We start from the raw sequence: 24,622 nt of genomic DNA on the forward strand, positions 1-24,622 counted from the left end.
TTGCTTAAAATATAAATTCTAAGGACATTAAAGAAAAATTTAACCATCATTTTATTTCCTCAGTACCTGGTTTAAGTCTTTAATACAATTCTGACCAGCAACAATGTTACCAATAACTAGTATTATTTTAAAATAAGGAAAAATTGGAAATAAGGTAAATGATCAATAACAGGATATAGATTAAAAAACACAACAGATAAAATTTAACAATGGAAAAGCATAGTGTACAAGATCAAAGTCTTTCAAGTCACACCACCTGGGTTCAAATCCCAGTTTCACTACCTATTACACTAATCTTGGGTGGACTACTTAACTTCAAGTAAGAAAATGCTTTTTTAAAAACTAGATGCAAGTAATCAATAAATAAAAAATATAATCATGGAGGAAACAGAGCAGAAAATACTTCTATTTTTGACATACTACCCAAGTTTTGAAAACTTAAGAATGAGTACTCTGAAATCCTAGTCTAGTAACCTGAGGATAAGGTACTTTTATTTTGTTAGTCAATAAACTTAACTATATAAAGAAACAAACGTGATGACCTGGTTGGCATGTTCTGTGGCCCATTCTTCATCCAAGTTATCCAACTTAGCTTTGGAATGTTTGGAGCTCTCATCTTGTTCCTCTTTGGGTGGTGTTCTAGTGGCAAGAATCACGTAATCCTTTTGTGAAGAACACTTAAAAACAAATTAGAAAAGCTTATCAGGGTGGTAACTGACTGAGGAATGCAAAGCCCTTATGACATGCAAAAACTGAGCAATATTTATAGCAGCTTAAACTGTTAATACCTGTATTATACCAGAATCTACAGAGAAAACGATTTTCATGGATAGCTTTACAACATTTTCCTCACATGTTATTTACCTTTTAATATATTTAATACCAGCTCCTTATTTGTTTGGGCAACCTGAATGTGAATCATGCAGTGGTCCTTAAAAATGGCTTACTGGAACAGATTAGACAGTTCAACAAATATAAAAACCCAATAAAATAAAGCAACAAATGACCTTGTGCATCTTACTTTCATAAAAACAATGATAGTGGGGAACTTGTTCATGTGTGTCCACAGAAAAACAAAGGTGAAGTGATATTAGATTTATGTTCCTCAGTTTTAATAGCAATTAAATGCTAACCAGAAGTGGGAAACCTAAAGATAAATTTAGGGAAAATTTAATAGCTCAGTCTTATTACAGTGAAAACTTCCTATAAAGAAAGAGTAAAAATACAAGTTAGCATAATGCTATCCTCACACATGACCTGAAATTCTAATCACTAGTGTCATCCTGGAACAGAAAATAAAGGAAGAGAAATTATTTCAATAAAAGTTATTTCCAGAAAGTTACATTGAAGTGCACAAAAGGAAAAGGTAGGTGCTGATTAAGAAAGCTCTTTCTTTTCATAAAATCTATGATTTTGAAAAGATAAAGAAACTGACCCTAGGAGTAGGAGAGAGGCAAGCCTGAAAGCTTGAGGGGAAGGCAAGAAAAGTGATGAATCCTGGAATAAAGAGAAAGAAGAAGCATGTAGAATACTGAAAGGAATGAAAAGGCAGGATGAATAGAGATTGGAATTCTCCCTAAATTGTGGGAGACTTATACGTAAGATGGTAGTTTTGCTGAGCTCTAGAAACAGCCTATGTGCTGTAAGGCAAGTTTGGAAGAGGGTATTTCTCCCTGACCTTTCACCTTTACTGATCACTTCTGTTCCTAGCAAAAAGAACCCCATACTAGATGTTAAGTAACCTGAATCTAAAAGAAGTTCAGATTGTTGCCAGGAGAGGTCGTCTGGCTGTCTAATGAGAAGCCTCAGAGGGTGGTATTACCTGGGTGAACAGTGCAGGGTCTGCCCTCTGTCTTACAAGTTAAGAAATCGGATTTGTGAAAACTCTGAGAATGTACCTGTCTCTCAGGGCTACACTAACATTACCTAAGATCATTCAGAATGATGCTAAAACTAGAATACCATGAAGGGATGTGAACATGTAAGTCCTCTGCATGGTGCATTCTTTATAAGTAGGAAACATAGGGCATCAAATTATAAGAGAAAGTAGCTTGGGAATGTGGATAGAATCAGAACAAGTTAATTATCCAATTTGAAGGTTCTAAGGCATCATGTTAAAATATCCAGAAAGAAATCTGCCCCCAATAGGGTTTTACTTGCTATTAGGCCTCAAAATTAATCTTTGGACCAGAGTACACTCTCCCCTAGTGTTTAGATGTATGTAGCCAGTTTGTTTGTGTGACTCTCCTTTTTTCATTTCTGTGTACTGCTGACAAGTCCTCCCTGCTGATTAACACATTCTTCCTTCAATTATAATAAATCAGTGGGTGCTTATGCTTTTTAAAGTAACTGTCCAAATATCTGTTCCATTTGGTTTGATTTTTGAGCCTTAAGTCTAAGAGGGAAATAAAATTTGTGTAACGTCCAAATTTCTCTCAGTCCCTTTCCCTCAATCTCCACTGAATCAATATTTTAAAAAAAATTCAATAAATGGGTACGATAATATACAATAAAATATACGACCTATATTTGCTACAAGTCTGAAATAAGACAAACTAGAAATAAAATTGTTAAAAGCTACCTTTGTAAAGAATGGGACAACCTGGAATTAAAGGGGTGCAAAAATCACTTTGGAAAGACAATAAAACGTGAATAATCTGGTCAGTAAAATTCTAATTTTGCAGTGTCTACCTTATAAGTTACTTTTACATTGTCAAAAGGGAATGTGTTCTGACTTGGGCAAACCTGGGCTACATTATTCTTCTTCATTCCATCCCTCCATCCCCTAACTTGAATTTATTGTTAAATAGCATATCTTAACTTTAAATAAACAAATTTGCTTTATCAGTAAATACATAGGAAAAGATACATACCTGTCCTATTAAAAGACCAGAGACAAAAGCTTTTCCTTGGAGACTGATGTTTGAAAGATACTGGCCGACAGTCTCTTCTACAACGTAGGTTCTTCCCATTATTAAGAACTAATTCAACCTCCTAAATTACAAGAAAAAATATAGAGCATTTTTAGGCAAAAAATATAATTTGCAATGTTTTCCTCATGGGGGTAGTATAAAGAGAGAAGTTATACTACCCTGATACTACCCCATACCTTACAATGATTGCTTATTCAATAGGATATTCTTTCTTGCAAAGTTTGAACGTAGCTTCAGAATTCTCAACAGAGTGTTGCAGGAAATGACTACCAATCAACCAGAGTTGACATGAGCGATAAAACCTACTCCCATACCTCAGATAATGAAGAGAACACTAAACTACTCGTAGCCAACACACCTGATCTCTTATTTAGATCTATTACTCCTTAGTTGTATCATCTTTGGTAATTTACTGCTGACCCTCACTATGTTCATTTCTAAAACAGAAAAGATGATAATTTCTGAGTTGCTCAATGGGAGGTAAATGGAATCAAATTCATGTATTCAGTAAGCACACTATAAAGAACTACTATGTGCAAGAAATTGTGCCAAGTGGGATGGCATGAAGATGAATAATACTTGGCCTCTGCCCTTGAGTAACTCAGAGTACAACTGGAATGATGGAAGTAGACAAACAGCAATACAATAATAACAAACATTTGTAGAGCTTCCATTTTGTGTAAGGCATTGTTCTAAGTACTTAACATATGGTAACATTTAATATTCAGAAAAACCCCCATGAGGTAGGGGACATATATACACGCTTGTTTTATAGATTTAGAAACTGAAACGAAAAAAGGTAACATAACTTGCCCAAGCGATAAAGCTGGTAAGTGGCAAAGGTAGGATTTCACTTCAGGCAGTCTGGCTCTAAAACCCATTTCTTAAATAGTATTCTTAAATACTGTGCTCATACTAAGGAGTCATACCCAGTCTCTCAATTAAACTTTCACTAAGGGGGACTCCTGTTCTACCCTCTCGTGAGTTTGGGGATGAAAATCAGCATATTCCTCTGACTAGCTCATACTCCTTTGATTTGAGTTTCTGTAGCTTAAAATCAAAGATGCTGAATAAAAGAGGTAGGAAATAATAAATGATGATCTCAAGGAGTTCACATTCAGTGTGGGAGAAACAAATGTAAAGACATGATTCCAAAAAGCTATAAAATAGCCACAGAGAGACTGAAGAAACACAGTTGCAGCATTCTGAATAGCGGTAATAGTCACTTAGGTCCTGCAAAAAATCCCAATCTTATTCAGGACAACAAAATCCAGGCAACTCTAGATGTGCTGGGGTGGCTTATCTGACATCAGTAAAATAAACTGCCAGTCACAATGACTTGCATTACTCTAAAATTAAAGCCCAGAGAATCGCTTCCAGTTTGAAATGGCCTATTAGATGGTCTTTTTTCAAAGTTCCTGTTCAGTTTTGTCTCAAAATGCATTAAATGTCTTCTTAGCTCTCAGGTTTGCACTTTTTTTTCTGGCGAAGTCTAGGACTGCCTGTCTAAATCATTAATGCCTCTATAAAGTTAAGGGCTTTCCACTTTTACCACCTTAAGGTATGCATTTCTGTGTATTAAACTTTCTTCTACTTCATCATGCTATTCTACTCTTTTTCCTTCTGCCCTAAATAATTCTTACAAGAAATAGCAGTTAACAGTGACTCCAAGGTTATGATATGTAACTTTCTAATCTTACTTTTTCCAAGGTGTCATCTACTAGTCACGTTAACGTGTAAGAAACTGAATGCAACACAAAGATGAAAATCTTTGGGTTACGAAATCTGGTTGACTGTCAGATATTTTTTTTCTTTAGTGCTCCTTCAAAACTTTGAAATGTAGCTAACCATACTTTATAAAGGACGCTAATAAAAATGTAGATCTTCTCTTATACAGTTCAATTTTTCCTGAAATGCTGTGTATCAGCAGAAGCTTTGCAAGTTGTCCAAACGCTGACTTGAGACCACTCAACTTCCCTGGACTCTGTTTTCCTAGTCTACAAAATAAAGAATTTGGATCATAGCAGGTCGGAAAATCTAATTTTAGGATTCTCTAAGTCCAAGTACAGAACATCTGCATTTTCCAAATGGTAGATCAATAATGATAATATTGTGGGCCTAGGACATAATACAGTACTGCACATACCAGCAACCTTAATTAAAGTGCTTATATAAAATATTTTGGGGGAAAGAAACAACCTTAAGCTCCTTACTGCTATTCTCAAAGGTTTGCTACTGTGGGAACTGTAGGGAGGATGACATTAGTAATGCTTTATTTTCAATAAAGAATTTAACAAATTCTTTTAGAAGAGTAATCAAACATGAAATAATCTACGGATTCTGCTTAGAAGTCACAGAACTACAATTTGGAAACAAGGAGTTCTGTTACGGTGGCAGGGTAAGAAGTGGTTTTTAAGAACGAACGTGTTCAACAACTTCTGTTCCAAAAGTTTTTCAATTTTAACAATATAAACACAAGGCAACATTTTCTGTAACGTTACCTTAAAACATACAAATAAAAGCTACACTCAAACTCCTCTTGGCTTTTTAAAATCCTCTTCCTGGAAAATAAACCGAGCTCCTTAAATTCCTATTAAATCACTGTTACCAACTCCGCCACCAAAAAACCAAAAAATCTAAGTAAGATAAGTCTCATAACTGGACTTGAGTGTGTCGCACAGGAGTGACCGTCCATATATTTCCTATACTCTACCCCTTTCTGTCCTCCTTGAAAAGGCAGTTCTCTGTGCCCGAGCGCACACACATCACACACACACACACACACACACACAGATTCCACCCTCAGGCTGACTCACCTGTACTCAGACTGTGCACGCGTGGCAGACAAATCTGTCGAACTGTCAGACCACCTGAGAAAGGTGTTTAGAGTGCAAGTACCAGCCTCCAGGGACCAGATTCCACACCGGTCCCAATTCCACAGTCAATGAATTCATCAGAAAGCGACGAACTTCCCGCACCTCACTTCCTACTCCACACCCGGGGTCTCTGGAGTCAGGTGGCTCAGATTGATGACGCACGCTGGCCCCCTCCTTTCACCGCAGCGCCTCAGCCAAACCGACTGCGGTCGCCACCCCCCCCCCTTCCGGGCGCCATTAAGAGCGTGGCGGTAGCCCGGCGTCTGCCGTCCGGCCCTGCCGGGACCGATGCCCTCTAGCGGCCCAGTGTCTAAAAGCCGCCAAAGAGGACGACCCATGGCATCCCGGAGCTGTGACAGTAAGGTCGCCCTCCTCTTCAGGGAGGAACGTAGGTTAACGGGTACTATGTGGCGCCACCTCGCGGATAAGTGGTCGCGCGGCAGGCAAGGAGAGCCGGGGGGCGGGGAGAAAGGAGGAAGCGGACTTGGTGGTGCGGAATTGGGCTCACGGAAGGGATTGGGGAAAACTACGTTTCCCTGAAGCCTACGCGGCTAGAAGCGGGTTGAAAAGGGGGCCGGAAAGCGGAGTGCACGACAGGAGTCAGAGACTGCCTCTGAACTCGGATTCCCAGGGTGCACAGCTTCCGGTGATTGTGCGCGCACTGCAGACGCGGGCGCTGCGGCGCGTCTGGTGCAGTAGTTAACGCGGGACTCGATTTCCCAGGGTCCCGCCGCTTGAGTCTCCGTCGGGCGGGCGCGCGCGAGACACCGAGCGAGGTGGCGGAGGCGGCAGCCCAGGCTTCTGGGTCCTCTTCGTCTTCGTCTTTCTTCTCCGTTTCTGCTCCGTCGGCCGCTGCCGCCACGATCCCCGGCCCGATCGACATGGCGGCGGTGTTGCAGCAAGTCCTGGAGCGCACGGAACTGAACAAGCTGCCCAAGTCGGTCCAGAACAAACTTGAGAAGTTCCTTGCTGACCAGCAGTCCGAGATTGATGGCCTCAAGGGGCGGCACGAGAAATTTAAGGTGGAGAGCGGTAAGTGCGACGCTCTTCGCGCCCTTGTTTCTGGGCGCGACCCCAGCGATGGCTGGTCTCCTCCCCTTGCAAGCTCGCACCATCCACGGCTTCACTGCTAGCTAGCATCGCTTCTCTGGCTCCGTGGGCACCATAGGCCTTCTCGTAACTGCTTCCCTCACAGTTTGATACGAAGGAGCCTGTTTGTTTGTTTTTAAAATGTGAATCCACATTGAGTTCCTGTTTTCTTTGTAATTAGGGTGGTCTCATTTAGGGACGCCTAACGTCTGGCAAACAGAAATTGTGAAGATTTGGGTCTGTTTACACCGGACTAGGGGTCTGCGACTCCTAATTCTTCTAAGCCTAGAGTACCCTGTCTGTATGTTGCACGTTAAATGATAGTAATTTCTGCTCTGTTTTCTAGTCATCTGCCTTCAAAGGCCTATGTCTTTAATGATAACTTCCTGCACTTGTTCTGAGTCTGTCTCGCTCTGGTCCGTTTTGTGTTCACAAGAACGAGTGGATGCATAAGGCAGCGCTGGAAACACAGTGCACGTGCAGTAAATGTTTAATATATACGACTTCTTTCTAAAAGTTGGACTTCAATAGAAAATATATTAAGACCTTATAAATACCTGTAGTAGACCCTCAAATAAGAAAGTTCCTCACAATGGTGACTTGAATATCATTGAAGAAATATTAAGAGCATAGTAATTACCATTAGTAAAATACAAACCATCTGTTGTGTGTCCTGGTTTACCAGGTTGTGTGTCTTGGTTAACCAGGTTTTTTTGGGGGGCGTGGGCGGGCGGTGCGGGATTGGTAACTGGTTTTTGCTAAGTGGATTGAAAATTCTGAAGAAGTTTTCATTTAAAAAAAATAAATAAAATTACCAAGGAGAATTGATGTTGAAAATTAATTCTCTGAATCCCAACACTGAATATAGTGCACTGCATTCTATGTGTTAATTTACAGAATAAATATTGAGCGTCTTCTATGTGCTTCTAATGTGTTGAACAGTACACTATCAGTCGCTTCCCTTGGAAAGTTAACATGTTTATTTTTGCATAAATTTAGTAATTTTATATGTTCAGGCATTATGTTGGCTATTTTAAGACAAACCTTTTTAAAGCAAAGCAGTTTTTAACCTAAATAATTTTTTCTCCATTTAATAAATATATTTTTTTGGTCTGCTTTATGCCAAGAAGTCTACTGATGTGTGGGGAAAATACTATGATAAGTGAGACATGTTGCCTGCCTGGAAGAATTTCATAATCTTGTGGAATAGGCAGAAAAATAATTTGTTAAAACCCTCTCAGGCCTTATTTTCTTTTGTCATTTTACATATGTCAGTTGGAAATGTTGGATTAAAGTCCTTTTCTGTACTCGATCTATTTCTCTTTACTCAAATTCTCTCTTATTTGGAGTGTGGGTCCCAATACTATGTCTTAAATATTAAAATCAAGGTTATCAAAAATAAGTAGCAGTGTCGACAGTGTGTACATGTATGTTTGATTTTTTTTTTTTTTTTTTCCTCTGGTCATCTGTAGAACAACAGTACTTTGAGATAGAGAAGAGGCTGTCCCACAGTCAGGAGAGACTTGTGAATGAAACCCGAGAGTGCCAAAGCTTGCGGCTTGAGCTGGAGAAGCTCAGTAAGTATTTAATTATATCTTTCTAATATTAGAGTATTGAGGTCTTCAGATCCTCCTTTGTATGCTTTGGAAACATTTATTTACTGTATATGAAAATACTGATTGTCCTTGTTTACATTTCTGGTAATATCATGTTTTTTTCTTTCAGTGTGATTTTTTTTCATTCAGTGGTAAAGACTTTGAAAGAGTCCAGGGCTTAATGGTCAGGAGGCATGGGTTCTAATTCTGACTGCTATTAAAAACTCTTATGTCATATGTAAATCATAACAGTGTTTGATTATTGTTTATAAAATGGCTAGAGCCACTTGTCTATCTACTTAAACAGCTGTACAGGTCAAATGAGGTATATATGAAAGCATTTTGAAAAGGCTGAAGCATTATCCAACTGAAAAAGTAAAGAGAGTGACTTAATTATTTTTATGTTGTTGAAAAATTAAAGCCTATTAGTTCCATTATTATATTCATGTTTTAATTCTTGTTATGATATTTATAACTACTTATGAACCTCAGGATGTAATTTCCTCTTTAAGGCCTAATTCCATTGAAAGATGAACAGCTGTTTTTCTTCTTAATTAATTTTCTTACATCATTAAGTCCTAGAAAGTACACAAGATCTTAAAGGTCCTGACATTTCTTGGGAGGATGATGTGTTTTTTGTGCCTTGTTTACAGAGAAAAAAGCGAATGTCAGGAAGATCTTTATAGAGTAGGGGCATAATATTTGTTATTAGGTATAGCTGGATTTTAATTTCATTGGGAATGCAAGAAGCTAATAATTAAGAGAATGGCTGAAACATTAGTCTTCTTTCTTAACCAAGTCCATGCCCATCAGCTGTATGTTTGAGTCAAAACCCTTTTCAACTAATTTTGGCACATCTCATTTTTAAAACATGTGATGTATACATATGATGGTATGTATATATGTGTAATGAGGGTATGAATACTTGAGTAGCTACATCTGATTTATCACCTGTACACAGTTTTGTCTTGGCATAAAAAAAAAGGTTTGTAGAGCAATAGTGCTAAAAAATTTCAAGAAAATGACTGTGATCCCAGCTTCTTTTATGAGATCTGGAAAAGGGAGAGGGAGGAGAAGGTGGGGATAAACCTAGATAGACATGCCTTCCTGGGGTGTACAGTTTATATTTTTATATTTTTTTAGTTTGGAAGCAGTAAATAACATTAAAATGACAGAAAATGTGGACAAATTTAGCAGGTTTTTTGTTTTTCTTTTAATAAACGAATTGTTTAACTTGGAAGTAATAATAATGTATTTGTTCATTAAATTACCAGCACATAACATAGACGTGTTTCAGTGGAAGAAAGTTTCAGAAAGTATACTCTTCCTAATTATTGGAATATGTTTAGAAGAGAAACTTTAGGGGAGATAGCTCATTATGAGTAGAGATTGTGGGACTGAAAATTCAGTATCAAGCATAGCTCTTTTTAGCGTGGTAAACCAGCTGAATTAGTTATCCATTATTGTGATTTACTCTGAATACATTTCATGTAGTTTAAATGTTATTTATTCTCTTGATTTTGTCTTTTTTCACTTAATTTTTGAATCTGCAAATACAATTCACTTTTTTATGATTGATTTAGAAGATGTCATTGAAAAATAAGGAAATTGGTAATTGCAAATACTTTTTCCTAAAAATGTTGGCTAAAATGATCACAAATATGATTTTGAAGACAGGATAGCATATTTAAAACTTTGTACTAGAAATACAGTAAATTTGGGTTGTACTCACGAATTTGGAATGCAGTGTTGTGCAGCTCTACCTTTCTGAAACTTAGTTTCTTAATTTCAAAACGTGTATGGGTGGTCATTGAATACAAACTGTCATCGCAGATTTTAAGCTTATGTACGTGTGTTCATAAAATTCCTTTTATCCAGACAGTCAACTGAAGGTGCTAACTGAGAAAAACAAAGAACTTGAAGTGGCTCAGGATCGCAATATTGCCATTCAGGTAAAAGTTATTCCTGTGAATAAAGCTAATTGTAAACCTGATACTTGAGGAAGTTTTCTATTCTGATTGTGCTTATTGGTTATTTAGTCAGTGGAAGATGAAATACGTTCAGTTAGGAGAAGCTACTAACAAAAATGTATATACATAAATTCCTTAATAGGATTTTATGTTTTAATGATTGATTGTATATTCCTTTTACTTGTTAGAATATGTAAGTTCTTGATATAAAAAAACACTTGCTTTTAGCTGTGTAGCTCTTAAGTCATGATTTAAAAAAAATCTTTTTGCATTATAAGTGCCATAAATCTGTAAGTAGGGTAGATATTCATAGATCCATCTGGCTGTCTATCCACCCACTTACCTACCTATCTTCCTTCCATTCTTTTAGAAATTATGTATTTAATGCTTACTATTGCCTAGGCATTATTTCAAGTATTGTGATACAGTTGGGGATATGTGTGAATCCACATTGGTAATCATTTCCTTAGAGTAGTGATTAAGAATAACAGATTGAATATGATTACAAGGATTGCGGGCCAGTTTGTTTAATAAAGTGGTCATACCCAATGATTCTTTGATCAGATAGACCTTTAGACTCTTGCCATTGCTTTTTAAAAATTTGCGTTTGATTTGAGGTTAAAAGATATTTGATATATGGAAGACACTTATAGTGGGAAAGAGTGATAGACTTGATCCAATAGAAATTTTAAATTTTTTACATAAAAAGAATCAAATAAAGACGCAGACCTCCTAGAGAACGGACTTGAGGTTATGGGGAGGGGGAAGGGTGAGCTGTGACAGGGCGAGAGAGAGTCATGGACATATACACACTAACAAACGTAGTAAGGTAGATAGCTAGTGGGAAGCAGCCGCATGGCACAGGGATATTGGCTCGGTGCTTTGTGACAGCCTGGAGGGGTGGGATAGGGAGGGTGGGAGGGAAGGAGACGCGGGAGGGAAAAGATATGGGAACATATGTATATGTATGGCTGATTCACTTTGTTGTAGAGCAGAAACTGACACACCATTGTAAAGCAATTATACCCCAATAAAGATGTTAAAAAAAGAAAAGAATTAAAAAGCAAATAAATCATAGAAAGTATTTTCTCAATAAAAATATGACTATATATATCCTTAATACATGACTACTTTCAAATTATAAGAAAAATTATTCAAAGGGGGAAATGGGCGAAGGTTTTTAAAACCAGACAGGAAGCTGTACAAATAGCCAATAGCAATATGAAATATTATTCTACTTCACTTGTAATCAGAAAAATGCAGATAATGCAACAATGTAATTATTTTTCACCTCCCCATGTTAACACTGATTTTTTTGTTTCTCCTTTTTTTTTTTTTTTTTTAAGCATAATCTTCACTTCTGGCATAAGTGGCTTCAGATTGGCAATTATGACTTCAAGAAAAGCCTATAAATTGCCGTTGTCTTGCTGCAAAGCAATTTGACAAAATATACTAAGAGTTTTAAATAATTCTGTTTCTGGGGATCTTTCTTGAGAAATAATTTGAGCCAAGGTGCAGTGATATTCATTAAAGTTTTATTTTATAACAGCAAAAATTAGAAGTAAATTAAGTTTCTTATGAAGGCTTGTTGAAGTAATTATATAATTATATGACACTTTCAAGTGATTAAAAAGTGACATGGGAAATTTTTTTGTGAGTCTAGGAAGAATAATTTTTAAAAACCCAAAATATGAACAGAAGTGTTGAGATTATGGGTAGTTTTTAAACATTTTTATGTATAAGCCATAAGTAAGAAAACCGACCATTTTTAAACCACTGCTAATGTTAACTAAGGTGCCAATTCCATGTTCATTTCTATATATTTGATCAACTTGATTTTCTTATTTAAATGTTTTATGCTTACTCCTTTATATGACAGAGCCAGTTTACAAGGACAAAGGAAGAATTAGAAGCTGAGAAAAGAGACTTAATTAGAACCAATGAGAGACTATCTCAAGAACTTGAGTATTTAACAGGTATGAAAAAGGACCTTAGTCTCTAACTTCACTCTTTCCTTTCTCTTCTAACAGTGCTAAGATTTAATCCCCAGTCCATTTCTATTAGCTGGTGTTTGTCATAGCTCAGAATAGATTTCAGAGTAATATCCTGTTGTTTCTCCTACTCATTTATCTCTAGATCATTCTGAGCCCTTAAAGAGGTGTCTATAGACAAGTACACAAATGAAAAACATCTGAAGGAATTTGGACCAAGGTTTATGTACTACAGTATTATTTATAGTATCAAATTGGAAACTGTTCAGATGTTCAGTTGTAGAGGCTGAACTCCTTTTGATACAGACGCACTTGCTGGTATAAGCTGTCCACAAGCATTCAATATAAGAACCTAAAAGGAGAGCCCGTATCTAAAAGCACAGGCTGAAAGAATTAGGAAGCAAGAATATAAGATATTTAGACATAGAATATAATATGTAATACAGTTGATGTATTCAAGTGAATGTGACTCTTAAGCAGTTTAATGGTATCCAGTTCCCTTTGGTTCCTTTTTATAAGATTTTTCAGAATTTTTATTTCTACTGAAGGAAGAATTTTCAAATACTTATGTTACTGTACAATAATAGTCAATTAGTAACTATTCTCAGAAAAATTAATTCAAAGTATTTGTTGATGATTTTGATCAGCTAATGGGTAAGTAAAATTAAATTTTTTCATAAAAACCTTCATGTAAGGAATACAAAAATAATTAAGTATGTATATTCCTGCTGTTTTGAATGTAAGGTTTTAATATGTATCATTGCTTTTTAACTTAAGAAATGGCTAATTTGTGAAATTTTAATAGACTTTTGGTTAATATGAGGGAATTAATGTTAATATTGTATATTTAGCTTTAGATACTGCATTTAAAGTAAAATAACCAGTATAATTTACATGCTTGGTTGGATGCATGAATTTGACTTCATCATCTATTTGTTAAAATTAAATTTGTGATTAAGTATGGCAGAAACAAGTTAAAATAGAAGAGTTGAGAACTACTTATATAAATGTTTGTATTCCTAGAGATGCATTTTTGATGTTTGGTTCCTCTGACCATTCATTAGTCATTTTCACATTCTCTTCTGACCTTTCTAGAGGATGTTAAACGTCTAAGTGAAAAACTTAAAGAAAGCAATGCAACAAAGGGTGAGCTTCAGTTAAAATTTGATGAACTTCAAGCTTCTGATGTTTCTGTTAAGGTGAGAAACAAACAATTTCTAATGCATAGAATACAACTTTTGATTAAAACTCACCTAAATTAAATTTTAAATATAAGCAAGTTATCTATAAATGAATTAAAAGCTATATTTTTTTAATATCAAGGAATTAAGTTTTAAGACAATTTTAATTGAACTGTTTTGCTTATATGATGTTTGTTTCATATTGTTCTTACCTGATTCTCTTTTCTGTTAAGAGTCCATGCAAATACTTATTTCTGTTGTAAAAGTTCTGCTTGTGTACCTTAGCTATACACAAAATCTTTTGAATAACCGTATACTATATTTAACTGTAAACCTTTTTTTCTTGGATTTCCTTAGTATCGAGAAAAACGCTTGGAGCAAGAAAAGGAGTTGTTACATAATCAGAATACTTGGCTGAATACAGAGTTGAAGACCAAAACTGATGAACTTCTGGCTCTCGGAAGAGATAAAGGAAATGAAATTCTTGAGCTTAAATGTAATCTTGAAAACAAAAAAGAGGAGGTAATTTAGTAAAATTGTATCTTTATGTTAGTTACAGTTTACATTTGTGTGCCAGCTTATACAAATTTATTCAGTGGAGTACCAAATTAAATATATTGTAAGATTAGGGGTCAATGTGAAGGACATAACTCATAAACATTTGGCCTAGGAAATTAACCAGTTACATTTTTTTTTATCAGATTATAATTGATTTACAATGCTGTGTTAGTTTCTACTGTACAATGAAGTGAATCAGCTATATGTATACATATTTCCTCTTGGACCTCCCTCCCATCCCCCATCCCACCCATCTAGATTATCACAGAGCACCAAGCTGAGTTCCCTGAGCTATACAGCAGGTTGCCACTAGCTCTCTTTTTTACACATGGTAGTGTATTTATGTCAAACCTAATCTCCCAGTTCATCCACCCTCCGCTTCCCCCACTGTGTCCACATATCCATTCTCTACATTCCTGCCCTGGATATAGGTTCATCAGTACTATTTTTCTAGATTCCACATGTATGCTTTAATATACAATATTTGTTTTCTCTTTCTGACTTGCATTTAAATAAAGAACTTACATATCCTTGGATGAATTTTCATACTATCTACTGTCTTATGGTGTGTCCTTCCTAAGACACATGTTTAAGAAGTGGTGGTGAGTTTCTCTGAGCTAAAACTAAACATGTTGTTTTGTGAGCTATTTTTCATTTTCTTAAACATTCATATTTTATGTAAAATGCTTTTTTGGGTGTGGGGGATTATTTTGCTTTTACTTGGCAGCTAAACTTTATTTATTTATTTTTAACATCTTTATTGGAGTATAATTGCTTTATAATTGTGTGTTAGTTTCTGCTGTATAACAGAGTGTATCAGCTATACGTATACACATATCCCCATATCTCCTCCCTCTTGCATCTCCCTCCCACCCTCCCTATCCCACCCATCTAGGTGGTCACAAAACACCAAGCTGATCTCCCTGTGTTACGTGCCTGCTTCCCACTAGCTATCTATTTTACATTTGGTAGTGTATATATATCCATGCCACTCTCTCACTTTCTCCCAGCTTACCCTCCCCCTCCCCGTGTCCTCAAGTCCATTTTCTACATCTGCATCTTTATTCCTCTCCTGCGCTTAGGTTCTTCAGAACCATATTTTCTTTTTTTTTTAGATTCCATATATATGTTTTAGCATACGGTATTTGTTTTTTTCTTTCTCACTTGCTTCACTCTGTATGACTGACTCTAGGTCCATCCAACTTACTAGAAATAACTCAATTTCATTTCTTTATATGGCTGAGTAATATTCCATTGTATATATGTGCCAAATCTTCTTTATCCATTCATCTGTCGATGGACACTTAGGTTGCTTCCATGTCCTGGCTACTGTAAATAGAGCTGCAATGAACATTGTAGTACATGATTCTTTTTGAATTATGGTTTTCTCAGGGTATATGCCCAGTAGTGGGATTTCAGGGTCATATGTTAGTTCTATTTTTAGTTTTTTCAGAAACCTCCATACTGTTCTCCATAGTGGCTGTATCAGTTTACATTCCCACCAACAGTGCAACAGGATTCCCTTTTCTCCACACCCTCTCCAGCATTTATTGTTTCTAGATTTTTTGATGGTGGCCATTCTGACTGGTGTGAGATGATATCTCATTGTAGTTTTGATATGCATTTCTCTAACGATTAGTGATGTTGAGCATCCTTTCATGTGTGTGTTGGCAATCTGTATATCTTCTTTGGAGAAATGTCTATTTAGGTCTTATGCCCATTTTTGGATTGGGTTGTTTGTTTTTTTAATATTGAGCTGCATGAGCTGCTTGTGTATTTTGGAGATTAATCATTTGTCCATTTCTTCGTTTGCAGATATTTTCTCCCATTTTGAGGGTTATCTTTTCATATTTTTTATGGTTTCCTTTGCTCTGCAAAAGCTTTTAAGTTTCATTAAGTCCCATTTGTTTATTTTTGTTTTTATTTCCATTTCTCTAAGAGGTGGGTCAAAAGGGATCTTGCTGTGATTTATGTCATAGAGCGTCCTGCCTATGGTTTCCTCTAAGAGTTTGATAGTGTCTGGCCTTACATTTAGGTCTCCAATCCATTTTGAGTTTATTTTTGTGTATGGTGTTAGGGAGTGTTCTAATTTCATTCCTTTACATGTAGCTGTCTAGTTTTCCCAGCACCACTTATTGAAGGGGCTGTCTTTTCTCCATTATATTCTTGCCTCCTTTATCAAAGATAAGGTGACCATACGTGCGTGGGTTTATCTCTGGGCTTTCTATCCTGTTCCATTGATCTGTATTTCTCTTTTTGTGCCACTACCATACTGTCTTGATTACTGTAGCTTTGTATTATAGTCTGAAGTCACAGAGCCTGATTCCTCTAGCTCCGTTGTTCTTTCACACGATTGCTTTGGCTATCAGGGTCTTTTGTGTTTCCATACAAATTGTGAATTTTTTTGTTCTAGTTCTGTGAAAAATGCCACTGGTAGTTTGATAGGGATTGCATTGAATCTGTAGATAGCTTTGGGTGGTATTGTTATTTTCACAGTGTTGATTCTTCCAGTCCAAGAACATGATATATCTCTCCATCTGTTTGTATCATCTTTAATTTCTTTCTTCGGTGTCTTATAGTTTGCTGCATACAGGTCTTTTGTCTCCTTAGGTATGTTTATTCCTAGGTATTTTATTGTTTTTGTCGCAATGGTAAATGGGAATGTTTCCTTAATTTCTCTTGCAGAGTTTTCATCATTAGCATAGGAATGCAAGAGATTTCTTTGCATTAATTTTGTATTCTGCTAATTTACCAAATTCATTGGTTAGCTCTAGTAGTTTTCTGCTAGCACCTTTAGGATTCTCTATGTATAGTATCATGTCATCTGCAAACAGTGACACCTTTACTTCTTCTCTTCCGATTTGGATTCCTTTTATTTCTTTTTCTTCTGATTGCTGTGGCTAAAACTTCCAAAACTATGTTGAATAATAGTGGTGAGAGTGGGCAACCTTGCTTGTTCCTGATCTTAGTGGAAATGGTTACAGTTTTTCACCATTGAGGATGATGTTGGCTGTGGGTTTCTCATATATGGCCTTTGTTTTATTGAGGGAAGTTCCCTCTCTGCCTGCTTTTTGGAGGTTTTTTTAATCATAAATGGGTGTTAATTTTGTTGAAAGCTTTTTCTGCATCTAGTTAGATGATCATATGGCTTTTCTCCTTCAGTTTGTTAATGTGGTGTATCATATTGATTGATTTACATATATTGAAGAATCCTTGCATTCCTGGAATAAACCCAGCTTGATCACGGTGTATGATCCTTTTAATGTGCTGTTGCATTCTGTTTGCTAGTGTTTTGTTGAGGATTTTTACGTCTGTGTTCATCAGTGATGTTGGCCTGTAGTTTTCTCTTTTTGTGACATCTTTGTCTGGTTTTGACATCACGGTGATGATGGCCTTATAGAATAAGTTTGGTAGTGTTCCTCCCACTGCTGTATTTTGGAAGAGTTTGAGAAGGATAGGTGTTAGCTCTTCTCTAAATGTTTGATAGAATTCACCTGTGAAGTTATCTGGTCCTGGGCTTTTGTTTGCTGGAAGATTTTTAATCACAGTTTCAATTTCAGTGCTTGTGATTGGTCCATTCATATTTTCTGTTTCTTCCTAGTTCAGGCTCAGAAGGTTATGCTTTTCTGAGAATTTTTCCATTTCTTCCAGATTGTGCATTTTATTGGCATATAGTTGCTTATAATAATCTCTCATGATCCATTGTATTTCTGCAGTTTCAGTTGTTACTTCTCCTTTTTCATTTCTGATTCTATTGATTTGAGTTTTCTCCCTTTTCATCTTGATGAGTCTGGCTAATGGTTATCAATTTTTTTTATCTTCTCAAAGAACCAGAGTTTAGTTTTATTGGTCTTTGCTATCATTTCCTTCATTTCTTTTTCATTTATTTCTGATCTGATCTTTATGATTTCTTTCCTTCTGCTCACTTTGGCATTGTTTTGTTCTTCTTTCTCTAATTGCTTTTGGTGCAAGGTTAGGTTGTTTATTTGAGATGTTTCTTGTTTCTTGAGGGAGGATTGTATTGCTATAAACTTCCCTCTAACAACTGCTTTTGCTGCATGCCATAGGTTTTGGGTCGTCATGTTTTCATTGTCATTTGTTTCTAGGTATTTTTTGATTTCCTCAGTGATCTCTTAGTTATTTAGCAGTGTATTGTTTAGCCTCCATGTGTTTGTATTTTTAACAGATTTTTTTTCTATAATTGATACGTAGTCTCATAGCATGTGGTCGGAAACGATACTTGATATGATTTCAGTTTTCTTAAATTTACCAAGGCTTGCTTTGTGACCGAATATATGATCTATCCTGGAGAATGTTCCATGAGCACTTGAGAAGAAAGTGTATTCTGTTGTTTTTGGATGGAATGTCCTATAAATATCAATTAAGTCCATCTTATTTAATGTATCATTTAAAGCTTGTGTTTCCTTATTTATTTTCATCTTAGATGATCTGTCCGTTGGTGAAAGTGGGGTGTTAATGTCCCCTACCATGATTCTGTTACTGTCAATTTCCCCTTCTATGGCTGTTAGCATTTGCCTTATGTATGTACGTGTTCCTATGTTGGGTGCATAAATATTTACAATTGTTATATCTTCTTCTTGGGTTGATCCCTTCATCATTATGTAGTGCCCTTCTATGTCTCCTATAATAGGCTTTATTTTAAAGTCTATTTTGTGTGATATTGGAATTGCTACTCCCACTTTCTTTTGATTTCCATTTGCGTGGAATATCTTTTTCCATCCCCTCACTTTCAGTCTGTGTGTCCCTAGGTCTGAAGTGGGTCTCTTGTAGACAGCATATATACTGGTCTTGTTTCTGTATCCATTCAGCCAGTCTGTGTCTTATGGTTGGAGCATTTAATCCATTTACATTTAAGGTAATTATCGATATGTATGTTTCTGTTACCATTTTCTTAATTGTTTTGGGTTTGTTATTGTAGGTCTTTTCCTTTTTTTGTGTTTCCTGCCTATAGAAGTTCCTTTAGCATTTGTTGTAAAGCTGGTTTGGTGGTGCTGAATTCGCTTAGCTTTTGCTTGTCTGTAAAGGTTTTAATTTCTCTGTTGAATCTGAATGAGATCCTTGCTGGGTAGGGTAATCTTGATTGTAGTTTTTTCCGATTTGTCACTTTAAATAGATCCTGCCACACCTTTTGGTTTGCAGAGTTTCTGCTGAGAAATCAGCTGTTAACCTTATGGAGATTCCCTTGTATGTTATTTGTTGCTTTTCCCTTGCTGCTTTTAATATTTTTTCTTTGTATTTAGTTTTTGATAGTTTGATTAGTATGTGTCTTGGCGTGATTCTCTTTGGATTTATCCTTTATGGAACTCTCTGGCTTCCTGGAGTTTATTCAGTATTTCCTTTCCCATGTTAGGGCAGTTTTCAACTATCATCTCTTTAAATATTTTCTCAGTCCCTTTCTTTATCTCTTCTTCTTCTGGGACCCCTATAATTTGAATGTTGATGAATTTCATGTTGTCCCATAGGTCTCTGAGACTGTCCTCAATTCTTTTCATTGTTTTCTTTATTCTGCTCTGCAGTAGTTATTTCCTCTATTTTATCTTCCAGGTCACTTATCTGTTCTTCTGCCGCAGTTATTCTGCTATTGATTCCTTATAGAGAATTTTAAATTTCATTTATTGTGTTGTTCATCATTGTTTGCTCTTTAGTTCTTCTTGGTCCTTGTGAAACGTTTCTTGTATTTTCTTCATTCTATTTCCAAGATTTTGGATCATCTTTACTAACATTACTCTGAATTCTTTTTCAGGTAGACTGCCTATTTCCTCTTCATTTGTTTGGTCTGGTGGGTTTTGCTTGCTCCGTCATCTACCCTGTGTTTCTCTGTCTTCTCATTTTGCTTAACTTACTGTGTTTGTGGTGTCCTTTTCGCAAGCTGCAGGTTTGTAATTCCTGTTGTTTTTCGTGTCTGCCCCTAGTGTGTAACGTTGGTTCTTTAGGTTGTGTGGGCTTCCTGGTGGAGTGGACTGGTGTCTGTGTTCTGGTGGATGAGGCTGGATCTTGTCTTTCTGGTGGGCAGGACTGCATCTGGTGGTATGTTTTGGGGTGTCTGTGAGCTTATTATGATTTTAGTCAGACTCTCTGCTAATGGGTGGTGTTGTGTTCCTTTCTTACTAGTTGTTTGGCATGGGGTGTCCAGCACTGGAGCTTGCTATTTGTTGAGTGGAGCTGGGTCTTAGCATTGAGATGGAGATCTCTGGGAGAGCTTTCACCATTTGATATTACGTGGGGCCGGGAGGTCTCTGGTGGACCAATGTTCTGAACTCGGTTCTCCCACCTCAGAGGCTCATGCTTGACACCGGCCGGAGCACCAAGACCCTGTCATCCACACAGCTCAGAAGAAAAGGGAGGAAAAAAAAAAGAAAGGAAGAAAGAAAGAAAAATAAATAAATTAAATTAAATTAAGTTATTAAGATAAATAACAAAAAAAATTGAAAGTAAAAAATAAAAAAGGAAAGAAAGAAGAGAGCAATGAAACCAATAAACAAATCCACCAATGATAACAAGTGCTAAAAACTATACAAAAAAAAAAAGAAAGAAAATAGACAGAACCCTAGGATAAATGGCAAAAGCAAAGCTATACAGACAAAATCACAAAGAAGCATACACACACACTCACAAAAAGAGAAAAAGGAAAAATATATATACACACAAAAAAAGGGAGAGGGCAACCAAATCAGTAAACAAATCTACCAATGATAATAAGTTCTAAATATTAAACTAAGATAAACATAAAACCAGAAACAAATTAGATGCAGAAAGCAAACCCCAAGTCTACAATTACTCTCAATGTCCACTGCCTCAATTTTGGGATGATTCGTTGTCCATTCAGGTATTCCACAGATGCAGGGTACATCAAGTTGATTGTGGAGCTTTAATCTGCTGCTCCTGAGGCTGCTGGGAGAAATTTCCCTTTCTCTTCTTTGTTCGCACAGCTCCTGGGGTTCAGCTTTGGGTTTGGACCCACCTCTGTGTGTAGGTAGCCTGCGGGCGTCTGTTCCCCACCCAGACAGGACAGGGTTAAAGTAGCAGCTGATTAGGGGGCTCTGGCTCACTCAGTCCTGGTACTTGGCAGCTTTATACCAAATTAATTTCAGTTAATACAACATCCTTCCCCGCAACCAACTCTACTTCTTTGTTTCTAGGTTTCTAGACTGGAAGAACAGATGAATGGCTTGAAAACATCAAATGAGAATCTTCAAAAGCATGTAGAGGATCTGTTGACCAAACTGAAAGAGGTGTAGTTGACCAGTTTAAAATGTCTCTTTTACAAAAATATTGTAACACTTAGGAAGCTATTGATTTATAAAATGATTTCATATTTTGAACCATTCCTGGCACCACAAAATGGCCAGGGCACTTTCATATGATGTAACTAGGCTAAAATTGCTAGAATCAGTTACATACTGTATCCAAAGTACTGTCTAAATCAGTTACATACTGTATCCAAAGTACTGTCTAAAAACGAGTATGGTTAAATGACATTTAAATATCCTACTTTAAGATAAAAATATCATTAACATTTTATCCTTAAGATAATTTATCTCTATAATGACAACTGATTTTAATTTTAGCGTTTTAGTCTTCATCTCTTTACTTTCAAAACTGAATTTTTTATCTTGGCATTTGATAAGCATTCTAAATTCAGTTCAAATCAGACTGTTCTAATTTGGTTTTTGGTGTTGGCTTTTTTTTTCCCCCTCAGGCCAAGGAACAGCAGGCCAGTATGGAAGAGAAATTCCACAATGAATTAAATGCTCACATAAAACTCTCTAATCTTTACAAGGTAGGTACCGTACCATATGCTTTAGTGTCCTAATGTTGCATTATTGGATGTTGGGTAACTTTTTTAAGATTAAATTTTAGAGTGCTGCTGATGATTCAGAGGCAAAGAGCAATGAACTGACCCGAGCAGTGGATGAATTACACAAACTTTTGAAGGAAGCTGGAGAAGGTAAGACTTTCCAATTATGGGAAGATTATTTTGTTTTTAGATAGAAGGTACTGTTTTCTTTACCCTTCTGTAGATTTTTGGATTTGGAGTTCAGATACCTTATTAGGGACAAAATTTGATATAGAAGAAAGATCCTTAGTTCAAGAAATTTTAAATTCTATTTTCAGCAAATATTTGAAAATATAAGTAGCTAACATTTTTCTGTTTCTTTCATTTGATAACCTTATATATATATTCTGATTGTAATAGGAAATTTTTCTTCCATTTTTGAAACGTTTCCTTTGATAAATACACATAGGTTTATAGTTTGGGTACTCTCTTAATCCATAAATAAGCCTTACTTTTTAAGTTATAATGTATTTTAAAGTCTTTGATTTCATATATTCCTGCTTTTTTTTTAATGTAAGTTATTTATGTATGATCTTTTCCAGGCATTTCCTATGTTCTAGACATCTAAGATCAGATTAAAACCAAAGAGACACTTAGAGCCACTTTTTTTATAATTTGAGTTCCCCTATTTTCCCCTCTTATAAAAGGGACATCAAAAGGAGAAATAGATTGACTAGGCCAGGACACCTCTGGAATTATAAGTACATCAAGAGCTTCCAGTGGGTAATAACTGTCAACCACAGCCTCTGTAGAATTTAATATTGTCTGCTGACTATTCTGTTACATTCTGTAACTTAAAGATTTTAATTATGTGCTTGATTATTCTGTCTCTAAAAATGTTTTTAGCCAATAAAGCAATACAAGATCATCTTCTAGAAGTAGAGGAATCTAAAGATCAAATGGAAAAAGAAATGCTTGAGAAAATAAGGAAATTAGAGAAGGAATTAGAGAATGCAAATGACCTGCTTTCTGCCACAAAACGTAAAGGTATGGATTAATAGATGCTTATTAAAGGTTTGAAATACTAGAACTTCCCTACATAGTCCTCACTTAACTTCACTAATAGTGTTTGTCATGTTGTGATGTAGGAAACTCATTAAGTTATAGCATTACAATTTATTTATTTTTAGTTCCGCATTACTTTATCTGTATCTTTATTGTATTGTTAGGTATAAGTACCATTTGATCACACATAATTGTGTGTCAATTTCCAGAATAGTTTTAACTATAATTACTGCATGGTTTTTAGAATTGTGTTACTTGTCATATTTTATATAGTCTTCATAGGAATTTATATGTAATGTACAGTAGGTATCACTTTTACTTGTAAGAAATATTAGTGGCTTTACTTTGAAATTTTACAAAAATATACTCGATTTCTGTGTGTTGGCTCAGGGGCCATCTTGTCTGAAGAAGAGCTTGCAGCCATGTCTCCTACTGCAGCAGCCGTAGCTAAGATAGTGAAACCTGGCATGAAGCTAACTGAGGTAAAAATGGTATTAAATCTTGTTATTTTCCTTCAGCAAGAGTGTTCACATCTCTCTGACACTTATGCCCCAGAAAAATTATTCTTAAAATTGCCTAGTGATTAACGGATCGTTTTAGGGAAAGCTTTCTTACTTTTTTTGTTTGTTTGTTTGTTTTTAGTTGTGCCTCATGGGCTCCTTAGTTGTGGCATGCAAACTCTTGGTCCCCGGACCAGGAATCGAATCTGGGCCCCCTGTTTTGGGAGCGTGGAGTCTTAACCACTGTGCCACTAGGGAAGTCCCCAGGAAAGGCTTTCTTGGTTCCTGGTTCTGTGTAACATACAGTAAACATTTCCATCTTGTGTAATTGCTAATGAATGTTTATGAAGAAGCTAGACAAACTGTGTATATCTGTTATGCTTAGGTTTGAAATGACCCCTCTTCTTCTTTCAGCTGTATAATGCTTATGTGGAAACTCAGGATCAGCTGCTTTTGGAGAAACTAGAGAACAAAAGAATTAATAAGTATCTAGATGAAATAGTGAAAGAAGTTGAAGCCAAAGCACCAATTTTGAAACGCCAACGTGAGGAGTATGAACGTGCCCAGAAAGCTGTGGCAAGTTTATCTGTTAAGCTTGAACAAGCTATGAAGGTTGGTTCCATTCCTAAATTTTAACTGTAGAAAAAATACATATGAGAAACCATTTACTAGATAGGGTAGTTCTTTCTTAGAATTAAAGAATTTAAGTTAAAAGGCTAACCACTTTTTCAGTGATAGGGTAATTATATATTTTAGAACTTGTCAGTACATTATTAAACATCTGTAATTGCAAAATGTTTTATCTTTATTCAGCTAACATTGAAAACCTTTAGCATTTTTTAAGACATTTGGGATGATTTCTGTAGGGTTCTCTAGTGGATGATAAATAGCCAAATCTCCCTGGGCTACTCTTCAGATTAAAATAACAATCTCTGTTAATAGAACCTTTCTAAATTTAGCAATAGTCATTTGTTGTCAGGCAATTCTGATATTCTGTCTAGAAATGATAATATTGTTTGACTTACCATTGAAAAGAATTCCTTTTTTTAAATATCGTTTCACAGTT

The 24,622-nt window shown here is 36.0% G+C and overlaps 2 protein-coding genes across 2 annotated transcripts in view; one reads left to right on the forward strand and one right to left on the reverse strand.

Moving 5' to 3' along the window:
- The window catches only part of ODR4 (odr-4 GPCR localization factor homolog), a 40,414-nt gene extending 34,504 nt beyond the window's left edge, over window positions 1-5,910 (reverse strand). Inside the window, exons 1-3 of the mRNA XM_082834342.1 lie at window positions 5,750-5,910; window positions 2,874-2,994; window positions 543-677 (exon numbers count right to left, since the gene is read on the reverse strand). Of these exons, the coding sequence (XP_082690468.1) occupies window positions 543-677; window positions 2,874-2,972 (234 nt within the window). The 5' untranslated portion in view covers window positions 2,973-2,994; window positions 5,750-5,910. The remainder of the gene's footprint in view (window positions 1-542; window positions 678-2,873; window positions 2,995-5,749) is intronic.
- A 176-nt stretch (window positions 5,911-6,086) lies between these two features.
- Window positions 6,087-24,622, forward strand: part of TPR (translocated promoter region, nuclear basket protein) — a 65,199-nt gene continuing 46,663 nt past the window's right edge. The window contains exons 1-13 of the mRNA XM_082834670.1: window positions 6,087-6,167; window positions 6,533-6,841; window positions 8,371-8,475; window positions 10,372-10,445; window positions 12,343-12,439; window positions 13,550-13,653; window positions 13,993-14,157; window positions 21,354-21,446; window positions 21,914-21,994; window positions 22,075-22,162; window positions 22,898-23,038; window positions 23,447-23,538; window positions 23,971-24,168. Of these exons, the coding sequence (XP_082690796.1) occupies window positions 6,098-6,167; window positions 6,533-6,841; window positions 8,371-8,475; window positions 10,372-10,445; window positions 12,343-12,439; window positions 13,550-13,653; window positions 13,993-14,157; window positions 21,354-21,446; window positions 21,914-21,994; window positions 22,075-22,162; window positions 22,898-23,038; window positions 23,447-23,538; window positions 23,971-24,168 (1,617 nt within the window). The 5' untranslated portion in view covers window positions 6,087-6,097. The remainder of the gene's footprint in view (window positions 6,168-6,532; window positions 6,842-8,370; window positions 8,476-10,371; window positions 10,446-12,342; window positions 12,440-13,549; window positions 13,654-13,992; window positions 14,158-21,353; window positions 21,447-21,913; window positions 21,995-22,074; window positions 22,163-22,897; window positions 23,039-23,446; window positions 23,539-23,970; window positions 24,169-24,622) is intronic.

Source organism: Leucopleurus acutus (genome assembly GCF_964270905.1).
Source record: "Leucopleurus acutus genome assembly, chromosome: 2".
Taxonomy (NCBI): Eukaryota; Metazoa; Chordata; class Mammalia; order Artiodactyla; family Delphinidae; genus Leucopleurus; species Leucopleurus acutus.